At 41.6% G+C, this 14,992-nt stretch overlaps 1 protein-coding gene across 1 annotated transcript in view; it reads right to left on the bottom strand.

The window, feature by feature from the left end:
• Nucleotides 1-10,114: 10,114 nt before the first annotated feature.
• Nucleotides 10,115-14,992, bottom strand: part of tnfsf10l (TNF superfamily member 10, like) — a 73,514-nt gene continuing 68,636 nt past the window's right edge. Inside the window, exons 5-6 of the mRNA XM_029760677.1 lie at nucleotides 13,172-13,335; nucleotides 10,115-11,211 (exon numbers count right to left, since the gene is read on the bottom strand). Of these exons, the coding sequence (XP_029616537.1) occupies nucleotides 10,921-11,211; nucleotides 13,172-13,335 (455 nt within the window). The 3' untranslated portion in view covers nucleotides 10,115-10,920. The remainder of the gene's footprint in view (nucleotides 11,212-13,171; nucleotides 13,336-14,992) is intronic.

Genomic DNA, 14,992 nt, shown 5'->3' with positions numbered 1-14,992 from the left:
AATTTGGGTTTCCAATCTCTCCAAAAGAATGTGGTGATCGATAGTATCAAAAGCAGCACTAAAGTCTAGGAGCACGAGGACAGATGCAGAGCCTCGGTCTGATGCCAATTGTGTAAGGTCAGTGTTAGGGAAGGATGGAAAGACGCAGTTTTTTAACTTTTTGATCAGACCACGGGGCACCACAGAGCAACAGCTGAATGGTATCACTAGGTGGAGATGACTCAATGTTGAAACACAACACATCTTCGGTTGGCATGCCCACTGTCTACTCCTTATCTCTGGTCTCTCATAAAACATTTTTGCATAATGATTCTTAGTGAGATCACCATGGTTACATAAAGATAGATAAATACAGAAATGTAATATCATGAAAGTACATTGTCAGCAGATGAGGTGAGTTTGTCAAATAATCTTTGAAAATACTTTGAGAACCAGAGGGGTCCAATACTACAAAGCAGGATCAACGCATGAGCCAGCTAATTTTTTTATTTTTTTATCGCAAAGTGTAATTACCCAGTGAAGTTATTTTTAAATCTGGCATTACAGGTGATTTCAAGAGATATTCATCTATAAATCTTAGAATGACAATATTACATTTTAAAAATGTTTTCGAATAGTAATTTAGTAAATTGTAGCGCTATTTCATCGGATGCATTTGAGGGAAAATAATTAGTCAACGTTACGCACCGATGTAAAATGCTGTTTTTATTTATAAATATGAACTTTATCGAACAAAAGAATGCATGTATTGTGCAACATGATGTCCTAGTGTCACAGGATCCAACGAAAGTGGCGCCCCTCCTCGGTTGGGCGGCGCTCGGCGGTCGTCGTCGCCGGCCTATTAGCTGCCACCGATCGTTGGTTCTGTGTCTTTTGGTTTCGTCTGTCTGTTCCGCACCTGTTTTGTGTCTGTCATTAGTGGGGCCTTATTTAGTGTGTGTTTTCAGTTGGGGTTTTGTGCGGGATTGTTGATTGTCCACTCAGGACGGTGGTCCGTGTTTTATTACGGGTTTGTTTCTGACAGTTTCACGAAGAGAGGATTTACCGGGCTGCGCCCCGTGCCTTTTTGTGCCGCTTATATATATATTTTGTTCGCAATATTGGGAATGTGTTTTTCCCAGGCAGTCTGTCTGTATCGCCCTGTGCCTCGCGGTTTTTGTTTTGTGTGTCAAATTATTAAAAGGACACTCACCTCCAGCACCTGTCTCCTGCATCTGATTCCGCCTTACACCAGTCCAAGTCAACAGTGACACCTAGGTGTGTCATCTGATGAAGATTGTCAAAGGTTAGTGCTGCATTTAGCTCTTTTTTGGTTATTTGTGATGCATGTGGTTGGTCGGAAAATGGCTATGTGGCAACTTTTACGATATACTCCTCTAACATATTCTAATGTTTTGCTTTTGCTGTAAAGCCTTTTTGAAATCGGACAACGTGGTTCGATTCAGGAGAGGTGTATCTATAAAACGATATAATTTAACATTTTGTTATACGGGACGGAGGCCGCACAGGGGTTAAAATTTAAAACTAAAAACACATATCTAATTTTGGATTTCTTAATTAAATCAGAAAATCTATAGTTATTTCTGGTTGTTTATCAATATAAGCTGGCTAAGGCCTCGATTCAATCAGATCAAATTAAATAAAAATCTATAAAATGTGCACATGTTTCGTAAACAACATGTGTAGACCAACAGTGAAATGCTTACTTATGGGCCCTCCCCAACAAAGCAAAGAGAAAAATTTAAAAATAATAGAAAACATTTGGAATAAATACATAATGAGTAACAATATTTTGGCTATATACATGTGGTACCAGTACAGAGTTGATATGCAGCAGTACGCGGTAATTGAGGTAGATATGTACGTATTGGTCAGGGTAAATTAACTACGCAACAGGATAGATAAACAGTAGCAGCAGCTTATGTGTTGAGTCAAAAGAGTTACTGCAAAAGGGTAGAATTGGCAGGCTGACTGCTAGGAAGGTCTACCAGAGCTGTTGCCAGAGAATTGAATGTTAATTTCTCTACCATAAGCCGCCTCCAACGTTGTTTTAAAGAATTTGTCAGTACGTCCAACCGGCCTCACAACCGCAGACCATGTGTAACCATGCCAGCCCAGGACCTTCTTCACCTGAGACCAGCCACCCGGACAGCTGATGAAACTATGGGTTTTCACAATTGAAAAATGTCTGCACAAACTGTCAGAAACCGTCTAAGGGAAACTCATCTGCTTGCTTGTTGTCCTCGCCAGGGTCTTGATCTGACTGCAGTATGGCGTCCTAACTGACTTCAGTGGGCAAATGCTTCACTTCGATGGCTACTGGCATTCCGGTTTCAACTGTACCGGGCAGATGGCATCGTGTGGGAGAGCGGTTTGCTGATGTCAACATTGTGAACAGAGTGCCCCATGGTGGCACTGAATTTGAATTTGAATGCACAGAGATACTGTGGTGTGATCCTGAGTCCCATTGTCGTGCCATTCATCTGCCGTCAACACCTTATGTTTCAGCATGGCCCCATGTTGCAAGGATCTGTGCACAATTCCTGGAAGATGAAAATGTCCCAGTTCTTCCATGGCCTGCAAAATCACCAGATATGTCACCCATTGAGCATGTTTGAGATGCTCTCAATCGACGTGCACAGCAACGTTTTCCAGTTCCCGACAATATCCAGCAACATCGCACAGCCATTGAAAATGAGTGGGACAACATTCCACAGACTACAATCAACAGCCTGATCAACTCTATGTGAAGGAGATGTGTCGCGCTGCATGAGGCAAATGGTGGTCACAAAAGATACTGACTGGTTTTCTGATCCACGCCCCTACCAACAAATGCATATCTGTATTTCCAGTCATGTGAAGTCCATAGATTAGTGCCAAATGTATTTATTTCAATTTGTATTTGTATTTATTATGGATCCCCATTAGCTGCTGCCAAAGCAACTTGCTTGTTCCATAAGGTGTTTTTTTATCTGTTTTTTAAATCTAATTTTACTGCTTGCATCAGTTACTTGATGTGGAATAGAGTTCATGTAGTCATGGCTCTATGTAGTACTGTGTGCCTCCCATAGTCTGTTCTGGACTTGTGGCATGTCTTCTGGGGTATGCATGGGTGTCTGAGCTGTATGCCAGAAGTTTTGACAGACAGCTCGGTGCATTCAACATGTCAATACCTCTCATAGATAAAAGTAGTGATGAAGTCAATCTCTCCTCCACTTTGACCCAGGAGAGATTGACATGCATATTATTAATATTAGCTCTCTGTGTACATCCAAGGGCCAGCCGTGCTGCCCTGTTCTGAGCCAAATGCAATTTTCCTAAGTCCTTTTTTGTGGCACCTGACCACACGACTGAACAGAAGTCAAGGTGCGTCAAAACTAGGACCTGTAGGACCTGCCTTGTTGATAGTGTTGTTAAGAAGGCACGGCATCGCTTTATTATAGACAGACTTCTCCCCATCTTAGCTACTACTGCATCAATATGTTTTGACCATGACATTTTACAATCTAGGGTTACTCCAAGCAGTTTAGTCAAATAATTTCAACATTATTTATTACAAGATATAGTTGAGGTTAGGGTTTAGTGAGTGTTTTGTTCCAAATACAATGCTTTTAGTTTTATAAATATTTAGGGCTAACTTATTCCTTGCCACCCACTTTGAAACTAACTGCAACTCTTTGTCAGTCATTTCAGTCGCTGTAGTAGCTGACGTGTATAGTGTTGAGTCATCCCCACACATAGACACTCTGGCTTTACTCAAAGTCAGTGGCATGTCGTTAGTAAAAATGTAAAAAAGCAAGGGGCCTAAACAGCTGCCCTAGGGAATTACTGATTCTAACTGGATTACATTTGAGAGGCTTCTATTAAAGAACAGCCTCTGTGTTGTGTAGACAACTCTTTATCCACATTATAGCAGGGGGTGTAAAGCCATAACACATATGTTTTTCCAGCAGCAGACTATGATCGATAATGTCAAAAGCTGCACTGAAGTCTAACAAGACAGCCCCCACAATTATTTTATCATCAATTTCTCCCAGCCAATCATCAGTAATTTGTGTAAGTGCTGTGCTTGTTGAGTGTCTTTCCCTATAAGCGTGCTGAAATTCTGTTGCCAATTTGTTTACTGTGAAATAGCATTGTATCTGGTCAAACACAATTTCCAGAAGTTTACTAAGGGTTGGTAACAGGCTGATTGGTCGGCTATTTGAGCCAGTAAAGGGGGCTTTACTATTCTTGGGTAGTGGAATGACTTTAGCTTCCCTCCAGGCCTGAGGGCACACGCTCTCTAGTAGGCTAAAATTGAATATGTGGCAAATAGGAGTGGCGTTATCGTCTGCTATTATCCTCAGTAATTTTCCATCCAGATTGTCAGACCCCGGTGGCTTTTCATTGTTGATAGACAATAATAATTGTTTAACCTCTTCCACACTGACTTTACGGAATTCAAAAGTACAATATTTGTGTTTCATAAGTTGGTCTGATATACTTGGATATGTAGTGTCAGCGTTTGTAGCTGGCATGTCATCCCTAGGTTTGCTTATCTTGCCAATGAAAAAGTAATTAAAGTAGTTGCCAATATCAGTGGGCTTTGTGATTAATGAGCCATCTGATTCAATGAATGGAGCCGAGTTGGATTCTTTCCCAAAAATGTCATTTAAGGTGCCCCAAAGCTTTTTACTATCATTATTTATATAATTTATCTTTGTTTCATAGTTTAGTTTATTTTTATTTAGTTTAGTCACATGATTTCTTAATTTGCAGTACATTTGCCAATCAGTTGGTCTGCCAGACTTAATTGCCATACCTTTTGCCTCATCCCTCTCAACCATACCATTTTTCAATTCCTCATCAAACCAAGGGGATTTAACACGTTTTACAGTCATTTTCTTAATTGGTGTGTGCTTGTTAGTAACTGGAATAAGTAGTTTCATGAATGCGTCAAGTGTAGTGTCTGGTTGCTCCTCATTACACACCACAGACCAGCAAATGTTCTTTACATCATCAACATATGAATCACTAAAAACTTATTATATAACCTCTTATACTCTATATTAGGCCCAGCCTTTGGAACTTTGGTTTCCTAGATATGGCTATTATATTGGGATCACTACATCCTATGGATTTGGATACTGCAGCATTAGTAAAGATGTGATCAATACATGTTGATGATTTAGTTCCTGTGTTGTTTGTAACTACCCTGGTAGGTTGACTGACAACCTGATCCAGGTTGTAGGCACTGGTTACAGTTTTAAGTTTTTTCTTGAGTGGGTAGCTTAATGATAGCCAGTCAATATTTAAATCAGCCAGAAAATATATTCTCTGTTGATATCACATACATTATCATGCATTTCATACATTATCCAGATACTGACTGTTAGCACTTGGTGGTCTATAGTAGCTTCCCACAAGAATGGGCTTTAGGTGAGGCAGATGAACCTGTAGCCATACTATTTAACATTAGATCGTCCCTAAGCTTTACTGGAATGTGGTTCTGAATATAGACCGCAACACCGCCACCGTTGGCATTTCTGTCTTTCGGTAGAAGTTATTAACCATGTATTGCTACCACTGTATCATCAAAGGTATTATCAAAGTGAGTTTCAAAGATAGTCAGAATATGAATGTCATCTGTTAAAAGCAAGTTATTGACTTCATGGACCTTGTTTCTTAGGCTACATATGTTAATATGGGCTATTTTTAGCGCTTTACTGGGAAGCTTATCAGTGGTAGACCTACTCATGTTATTTACATCATTGGAGCTGATGGTGAGCTGCATAAAGTGGTCTTCCTACCAGTGCACACCTCTAACAGTGTAACTCTGGTTTATAGGCTCATGATTACTGCTGTAGGATAAACAGATGTATTCGGTGCAATTAGGGGTGCATACATTTAATTACTTCCATTGTGTTTGCCAATGCCTCTAAGACCCCTAAGATCATGTACTTGACTTCTCCTTATATGAACTGTAACTCAGAAAAATCTTTGAAATTGTTGCATGTTCCGTTTATATTTTTGTTCAGTGTATTTAGCAGGCTTGGGGGTAGAAGCTGTTCAGGGTCCTGTTGGTTCATGACTTGGTGCAGAGATTGTTAACCTATGTTTGGAGGTGTTGAAGGTTTAACTGCGGTATGAGCTGACAAATAGGTGAGCGGCTGCTCGTGTGTGTCACAAACCACTCCCTTCCATATGACTGCTACTGCGTTAGAAGCTCAAAACGGCAGTCAAAGGTGTTTCATTGCATCCAATGGCTACCGATAAGGTAACACAAGGAGCTGCTTGTGGATTTGACAGCTCTAACAGAGTTCCACCTCCGACACCACCAAAACATCCACTATGCGGCTGTGAGCAAGTGTGGATCTGATTAGAATCTAGTCTTAACTAATTGATCCGGTTTTGTAGTATACCACTCTTGTAATAAGGAATCCAATCCATTACAGTATTACCATTATTCAGCACTTTATTTAACACACATTTAACATCATAGTTAAAGGAACATCAGAATACAATGTATACATGTTCCACAAGTGGCCTATCATTATCAAACGAGCTAAAACAGAAAAACAATTGTAAAGGAGTGTAGGAAAGGATAGGATTGTTTCCCAAATGGCACACCATTTTTTATTTACTGCACTTCTTTTGATCAGGCCAATAGTGGCCTGGTCAGAAGTTGCACACATTGTAGGGAATAGAGTGCGATTCGGGACACAGTTTAGGAGAGAACGTATGGTTGAAACATGTAAAAAAAAAGAAAACAATACACCTTTTGTTCTGAGAATGTGCCCTTTGGTTTTATAATGGTTTTCTCCTCTCTCTGTTTCTCTTATACACACCACAGAGAGAGAGAGATTGACACACAGAGAGCGCAGTATAGCTATATAGAATAAGATCTCAGTCTTTATCACATTTCACACCCATCCCTTACACATGCAGCTACTACACCTCAACACCCATGCGTACACACACGCACACCTAGAGTTCACTGAACCATATTCCCATGAAAAAAAATAAAACTGTAATTTTACAACTGAACTGTTACAATATATGCAGTATCTTTTTCAAGGACAGGGAGAGACTTTGAAAGTAACCAACATAGTATCTGGCAGTGATTACATTTATGATTATAGTGTAATTGCTTTCAAAGGCATATTTACATATAAAAACACACACAGGACCCAAGGTGCAAATCTTCTATAATGGGTATTCCCAAACTGAATTGAGAGACGAGCTTAAAGTTTTCCTAACTGACCATCATTTTCACTTGTCTGACCGCTTTCATGATGACGAGTTTCTCACACGACTGGCCTATCTGGGTGATGTTTTTTCTTGCCTGAATGATCTGAATCTAGGATTACAGGGACTCTCCGCAACTATATTCAATGTGCGGGACCAAACTGAGGCTATGATTAAGAAGTTGGAGCTCTTCTCTGTCTTTATTAAGAAGGACAACACACAGGTCTTTCCATCATTGTATGATTTTTTAGTGTGAACTCAAGCTTACGGACAATGTCAAATGTGATACAGCAAAGCACCTGAGTGAATTGGGTGTGCAATTATGCAGGTACTTTCCCGAAACAGATGACAGAAACAACTGGATTCGTTATCCCTTTCATGTCCTTCCTCCAGTCCACTTACCGACATCTGAACAAAAGAGCCTCATTGAAATTGCAACAAGCGGTTCTGCGAAAATTGAATTTAATCAGAAGCCACTGACATATTTCTGGATTGGGCTGCGCTTAGAGTATCCTGCCTTTTGAAATTGTGCTGTTAAGACACTGATGCCCTTTGCAACCACGTACCTGTGAGAGTGGATTCCCTCACTAGCATAAACTAAATACAGGCACAGACTGTGTGTAGAAAATTATTTAAGACAGACTCTCTCCAATACAATGTCACGTTCTGACCAGTATGAGGGTTATTTTGTTAGTGTAGGCTGGTCAGGACGTGGCAGAGGGTATTTGGTTTATGTGGTTCGGGGTGTGTATTATGTAGAGGGTAGTTGATTTATGTAATCCGGGGTTTTTGGTCACTGCTCTGTTAGTCTGTTCTTTCTAGTTGGTCTGTTTCTATGTTTAGTTAATTGGGGTGTGGACTCTCAATTGAAGGCAGGTGTTGTCTAGTTGCCTTTGATTGAGAGTCCTATATATTAGGGTGTGTTTGTGTTTGTATTTGTGGGAGGTTGTCACTTGAATTGCTGTTGTTTGCCTTCAAGTCTGTATTCGTTGTCCATCGTTTTGTTTTGTTTGTATAAGTGTTTTCAAGCCGGGTTGTGACAAAAACTCACACTCATTCTTATGTTTAAATATGTATCGCATAGTGTGTGTGTGGCAGGCTTACAATGATGGCAAAAAACAACATTTGAGAATGCGCTGACCCTGGTGCTAGAGGGGGTATGCAGCTGGAGGTTGTTTGAAGGGGTACGGGACTATAAAAAGTTTGGGAACCACTGTTCTATAACACAAAAAAATTGCATATTCACATAACCAACATGCTACAACGTAGAGAAATTGAATTTGCTGGACTGAATATGTATGTAATAAACGTACAGCTCCAATGTGTGTGTGTGTGTGTGTGTGTATCTAAGCCTAAAGGTCCATGTTCATAACTGTTGTCAGATTGTGTGTTGGGAAACCTTGTGTGTGTTGTACTACACTGTATGAAACTGAACAACAATGATATATCAACCCAAAGAGGAAATCTATAGAGGAACAGAACATGCTGGGGAACAATGTATCTATAACATACTCTGTCTTGTTTACGGTTGTAAAATTACAGTTACTTTCCCAAATTCTCAGGTTTTCCAAAAAATACGTGTTTGGGGTCCTTTAATAAAAGATGGCTGTCACACTTGTGAAAAAAAAAATACAATTTATGGTTCACTTGGTGTCTCCACCCTCTCCCTCAACTTTACACAGTATAATAACTATACAGATGGAGGCTCTTAATTTGCAGTGCAGGACATTTCTAAATTGTTGTGTATTTGAGGTTTAAAAAGGCTTCTGAAGTTTGTAATTTCCACTTTGAAATTTCAGACTTGATTTTCCCTTACGAAAAATGTATCAACCCCCACAAAAATGTCCATGAATTATAATATAATTATAATAATTCACATTTCCTGTTGCTGCAGGATTATGTTCCTGCTGTAGCAAACTGGGTCAAATTAAGATCCTACATCTGTACATACACTATAAACACAGATACAACCCACCACAGATTCTCTGAAGCAGAGGTTAAATTGTACGTCACCCAGCTTTGTGTGTGTGTGTTGTGTGTGTATATGAGAGAGAGAGAGTGTGTGGATGTGTGGGTTGCATGTTCTGCGGAGTCCCTATCATGTGAATGTCTATGCATTTGAATGTGTTGCGTGTTCTGCGGTGTCCCTCGTGTGTCTGTGTTTTTCTGCATGTGTCTCGTGTCTGGTGTGTCTGACTGTGTGTGTGGGTGTATTTCGTGTTCCTCTTTGAGAGAGAGAAAGTATTTGTGTGTGTGTATTGCGTGTGCCTCTTTGAGAGACAAAGTGTTTGTGTGTTGCATGTTTCTCTGTAAAACAAAGAATACAAAGCTGGCAGGCGCACCCCCAAACAAGCCCTGCTGTATATTTGTTTAACCTTTCCTCCGAGACAACCACGGAGCCAATGAACACTGAAGACAGACACACACACACACACACACACACACACACACACACACACACACACACACAGCCTCCGCTTGTGCACTTACAATTACCAGACGACAAAGGGAGGCGTTGTGTGTGTCTCAGAGAGAGAGAAGTGAAGTGTATCTGTAGGGCAGGGAGCAGTGCTGTGCTGTGTATGGTTTGTGTTTAGATTAATGTGTGTTTACTTTCTGCCGATTGTTGCTGACTGGCATGGGCTTAAAGTAGGTCCGACAGTGGGTGTGTGTGTATGTGTTCCCCCGGCATCAGTATGCTGTTCCACAGGTTACACTGGACAGACAGGTGAAGACCAGAGAGACTCCAGAGAGAGAGAGAGAGATTTCAGAGAGAGAGAGCAAGAGAGAAAGAAAGACAGAGAAGAGAGACAAAGTTTATTTAAGAGACTGGTAGGGCCGCATACCCCTCTATAGCGCTCTCTCTCTATGTCCTTTCTTTGTACTGTTCCATTCCTCTGCCCTTTCCTTATCCTCCTCTTCTTCTCCTTTATCCAATCCATAACTGTGTTCAACAGTGTCCAATGTCGTTTAAACAACAACGAAACAGAGTCCTCTTCCAATCTGTCGTACATCCAAAGTTTAAAAGGCCTCAACAATGCAGCGAGCAAAAGTCATCCACTCTTCTTCTTTCTCTAAATGGTCTTGTATACAACATATTAGTAATTTTTCTAATTTCCCAAACTGCCAAATGTCCAGTTAGAACCCTTGGAACAGACAGTCAACTTCACAGAAATAGAATGATTAGAATATAACTCATTCTAGTTCTGTGCTCAACTCCTTTCTATACAGTCAGTATGTAATGTATGTATAAATGGCACAGATACAGTGAGCATACTGCACCAGTCTTGGCTATCACATCATCACATATATTTCTTTGTCCTTTTTTTCTGCTACCGTTCTGTTCCATAGTTCCACAGTTCCACATTATATGATGTGAATTATAAAGCAATACATTCTTCTGTCTTTTGATTCTCTGTGTCCATCCAATGTTTTCAGGTTCATAACTCCCTCCTTCACATGTAGAATCTACAGATCTATTTACAATTCACTTTGGAAAGAATGGGTGAGTTAGTCCTTGGGGTCTCACCCTTCCCTCCTTCTCTCCTCTAATCCCTCCTTTCACCCCCTTTCCTCACTCTGGCAGTGTCCTCACCCTGCCTCCGTTCCTCTCCTTTTCATCCCACCCCATACCCTCTTCTGGCAGTGGTCTCCCCTATCTCTTCCCTCCATCTCCCCCTCCATCCATCTTTACAGATCCAAACGGAACGCCCCAAAATAACTTGATGACTCCTCTGCATGAACCATGGTGGGGGAAGAGACTGAGACGAAGAGCTCATCCCCGGCCCTCAGCTCAAACAGCCCTCCCTGGTAGACAGAGTGGAGGGCGTACTCTGCCTCTGGGGCCCAACACTTAGTGCCTACGCCCTTCAACAGCTGGATGGGCCGCAGGTAGGATGTCTTCTTGTAGACACACTGGACCAGCTGGTGACTGGCTGTTGGCTGGTCCCCTTCAGTGGGCGATGGGTAGCGGAAGTAGACCTAGGGATGGAGGGACGAGGGAGGGATGGAGGGAGAGAGATATACATATTACTCAGCGTGATAAAATTAATTATGATATGATTATAATGCAGTAGAAGACTTGTCTTAAGCATGTATCACCACTTAATAGTGTCTTATTATGATCGCATATGATGCTCACTATATAAAAAAAAAATGTGAGTCTCATACTTGGTCCCACAATTATACAGTGCCTTGCAAAAGTATTCATCCCCCTTGGCGTTTTTCCTACTTTGTTGCATTACAACCTGTAACTTAAATAGATTTTTATTTGGATTTCATGTAATGGACATACACAAAATAGTCCAAATTGGTGACGTGAAATGAAAGTGAAATCCCCCCCTTTGCTATCAAACCCATAAATAAGATCTGGTGCAACCAATTACCTTCAAAAGTCACATAATTAGTTAAATAAAGTCCACCTGTGTGCAATATAAGTGTCACATGATCTCAGTATATATACTTGTTCTGAAAGGCCCCAGAGTCACTACTAACACTACTAAGCAAAGGGCACCACGAAGCAAGCGGCACCATGAAGACCAAGGAGCTCTCCAAACAGGTCAGGGAAAAAGTACAGAAGTACAGATCAGGGTTGGGTTATAAAAAAATATCTGAAACTTTGAACATCCCATGGAGCACCATTAAATCCATTATTAATAAATGGAAAGAATATGGCACCCCAACAAACCTGCCAAGAGAGGGCTGCCCACCAAAACTCATAGACCAGGCAAGGAGGGCATTAATCAGAGAGGCAACAAAGAGACCAAAGATAACCCTGAAGGAGCTGCAAAGCTCCACAGCGGAGATTGGAGAATCTGTCCATAGGACCACTTTAAGCCGTACACTCCACAGAGCTGGGCTTTACGGAAGAGTGGCCAGAAAAAAGGCATTGTCTAAAGGCATGTGGGAGACTCTCCAAAAATATGGAAGAAGGTACTCTGGTCAGATGAGACTAAAATTGAGCTATTTGACCATCAAGGAAAACACTATGTCTGGTGCAAACCCAACACCTCTCATCACCCAGAGATCCCCATCCCCACAGTGAAGCATGGTGGTGGCAGCATCATGCTGGGGGGATGTTTTTCATCAGCAGGGACTGGGAAACTGGTCAGAATTGAAGGAATGATGAATGGTGCTAAATACGGGGAAATTCTTGAGGGAAACCTGTTTCAGTCTTCCAGAGATTTGAGACTGGGATGTAGGTTCACCTTCCAGCAGGACAATGACCTTAAGCATATTGCTAAAGCACACTCGAGTGGTTTTAGGGGAAACATTTAAATGTCTTGGAATGGCCTAGTCAAGACCTCAATCCAATTGAGAATCTGTGGTATGACTTAAAGATTGCTGTACACCAGCGGAACCCATCCAACTTGAAGGAGCTGAGCAGTTTTGCCTTGAAGCATGGGCAAAAATCCAAGTGGCTAGATTTGCCAAGCTTATAGAGACTTACTGCAAAAGGTGGCTAATAGTTATGCATGCTCAAGTTCTGTTTTTTTTGTCTTATTACTTGTTTGCTTCACAAGAAAAAATATTTTGCATCTTCAAAGTGGGTAGGCATGTTGTATAAATCAAATGATACAACCCCCCCAAAAATCTATTTTAATTCCAGGTTGTAAAGGCAACAAAATAGAAAAAATACCAAAGGGGGGTGAATATTTTCGCAAGCCACTGTACATGCACTGTGTGAATTGGAAATGTGTTTTTTGCATATCCCAACTCTCCTTGGGACAATCTCGGAGAGTGGGGTCAACGAAAGGGTCAGCCATTATCAATGGCAACCTTGGAGCAATTAGAGTGAAGTGCCTTGCTCAAGGATACGTCGGCAGATTTGTCACCTTGTCGGTTTGGGGATTCAAACTAGCTACCTTTACTGGCCCAATGCGCTAAACGCTAGTCTACCTGCCGCCCTTATACAGTATACTTCAATGTCAAATGTGTTTACCTGAGAGTACATGTAGTAACGCCCATCCTGGGGCACACGCAGCCTCCCATTGGCTAAGGTCATGTTGTGAAGGTGGGCTCCGAAGCTCTGATTGGTCCACGAGCGGACTGGGTGGCGACATGATTGGTGGAGGTCGGGCTGGGGGGTGGGATACACGGGAGACCCTGTTGGAGAGAGAGAGTGTGCGCAAGAGAGAGAGCGAGGAAAGGAGAAAAATGGGCAGCAGCGGGCACAGAGAAAAAAAACAAAGCGAGGGTGAAAGGGAGGGAGAGGCAGAAAAGAAGGGAGCATAGGAGGAGTAACCAAACAGACAAGTAATATTCCTGCAGGAAAATCTATATCAGATAAGTGTGCATGTGTCCCAAATGGCACACTATTCCCTATTAAGTCCTATTGGCCCTTTATAAGGTACACCTATTTATTAAAGGGTCGGACCCCCCTTTGCCTCCAGAACAGCCTGAATTCTTCATGGCATGGATTCTACAAGGTGTAGTTCAAACATTACTCAATTGGTATCAAGGGACCTAACATGTCCCAGGAAAACATTCCCCGGACCATTACACCACCGCCACCAGCCTGTACCATTAACACCAGGCAGGATGGGACCATGAACTCATGCTGCTTACGCCAAATCCTGACTCTGCCATCAGCATGACACAACAGGAACCAGGTTTCATCGCCTCCTAAATTGTCCAGAGTTGGTGATCGTGTACCCACTGAAACCGCTTGTTCTTGTTTTTAGCTGATGAATGTGGAAGCCGGTGTGGTCGTCCGCTGCAATAGTCCATCCGTGACAAGGACCGACGGAGTTGTGCGTTCCGAGATGCCGTTCTGCCCACCACTGTTGTACTGCACCGTTACTTGCCTGTTTGTGGCCCGCCTGTTAGCTTGCATGATTCATGCTATTCTCCTTCGAGCTCTCTCATCAATGAGCTGTTTTCACCAACACGACTGCCACTGACTGGATTTTTTTTTTCTCCAGACCCCTTGACTTTTTCCAAATTTTGTTATGGTACAGCCTTATTCTAAAACGGATTCAATTGTTTCCCCCCCAACCTTATCAATCTGCACACAATAGCCAATAATGAAATAGCAAAAACAGTTGTTTTTTTGTGTGCAAATGTATTAAAAATAATAAACAGAAGTACCTTATTAACACAAGTATTCAGACCCTTTGCTATGAGACTCGAAATGGAGCTCAGGTGCATCCTGTTTCCATTGATCATCCTTGAGATGTTTCTACAACTTGATTGGAGCCCACCTGTGGTAATTAAATTGATTGGACATGATTTGGAAAGGCACACACTTGTCTATATAAGGTCCCACAGTTGAGCAAAAACCAAGGCATGAGTTCGGAGGAATTGTCCGAAGAGCTTCGAGACAGGATTGTGTTTTTGATTTGCCATTATGTGGTATTGTTTGTAAATTGATGAGGGAAAAAAATGATTCAATACATTTTAGAATAAGCCTGTAACGTAACAAAATTTGGAAAAAGTCAAGGGCTCTGATGCAAGATGTCTTTAATTTGAACAAACTGATTCCTAATGTTCCTATTAGTTAAACCACACAAACGCGCTTGCATGGATGCACACACAAACACACATACTCATAGCCCTTTGAAGTGTGTGTAAGTGTGCATGCACGCCTGCGTGCGTGTATGCATGTGTACATTCCTGTAATGTCTCCTAGGGCTTTTTGGCTGGTATGGAATGGACTTCCTTATTGCCTTACAAGAAGAGCCAGGAGTTTTGCCAAGACAGGAGACCTTCCAGATCAGGATAAACTTCTGGCACTCATAAGGAATTAAAGTGACTTATTTCC

Source organism: Salmo trutta, chromosome 8, assembly GCF_901001165.1.
Source record: "Salmo trutta chromosome 8, fSalTru1.1, whole genome shotgun sequence".
In the NCBI taxonomy this organism is placed as follows: domain Eukaryota; kingdom Metazoa; phylum Chordata; class Actinopteri; order Salmoniformes; family Salmonidae; genus Salmo; species Salmo trutta.
Note: the sequence above shows the minus strand (reverse complement) of the source record. Positions and strands in the feature narration are given on the sequence as shown.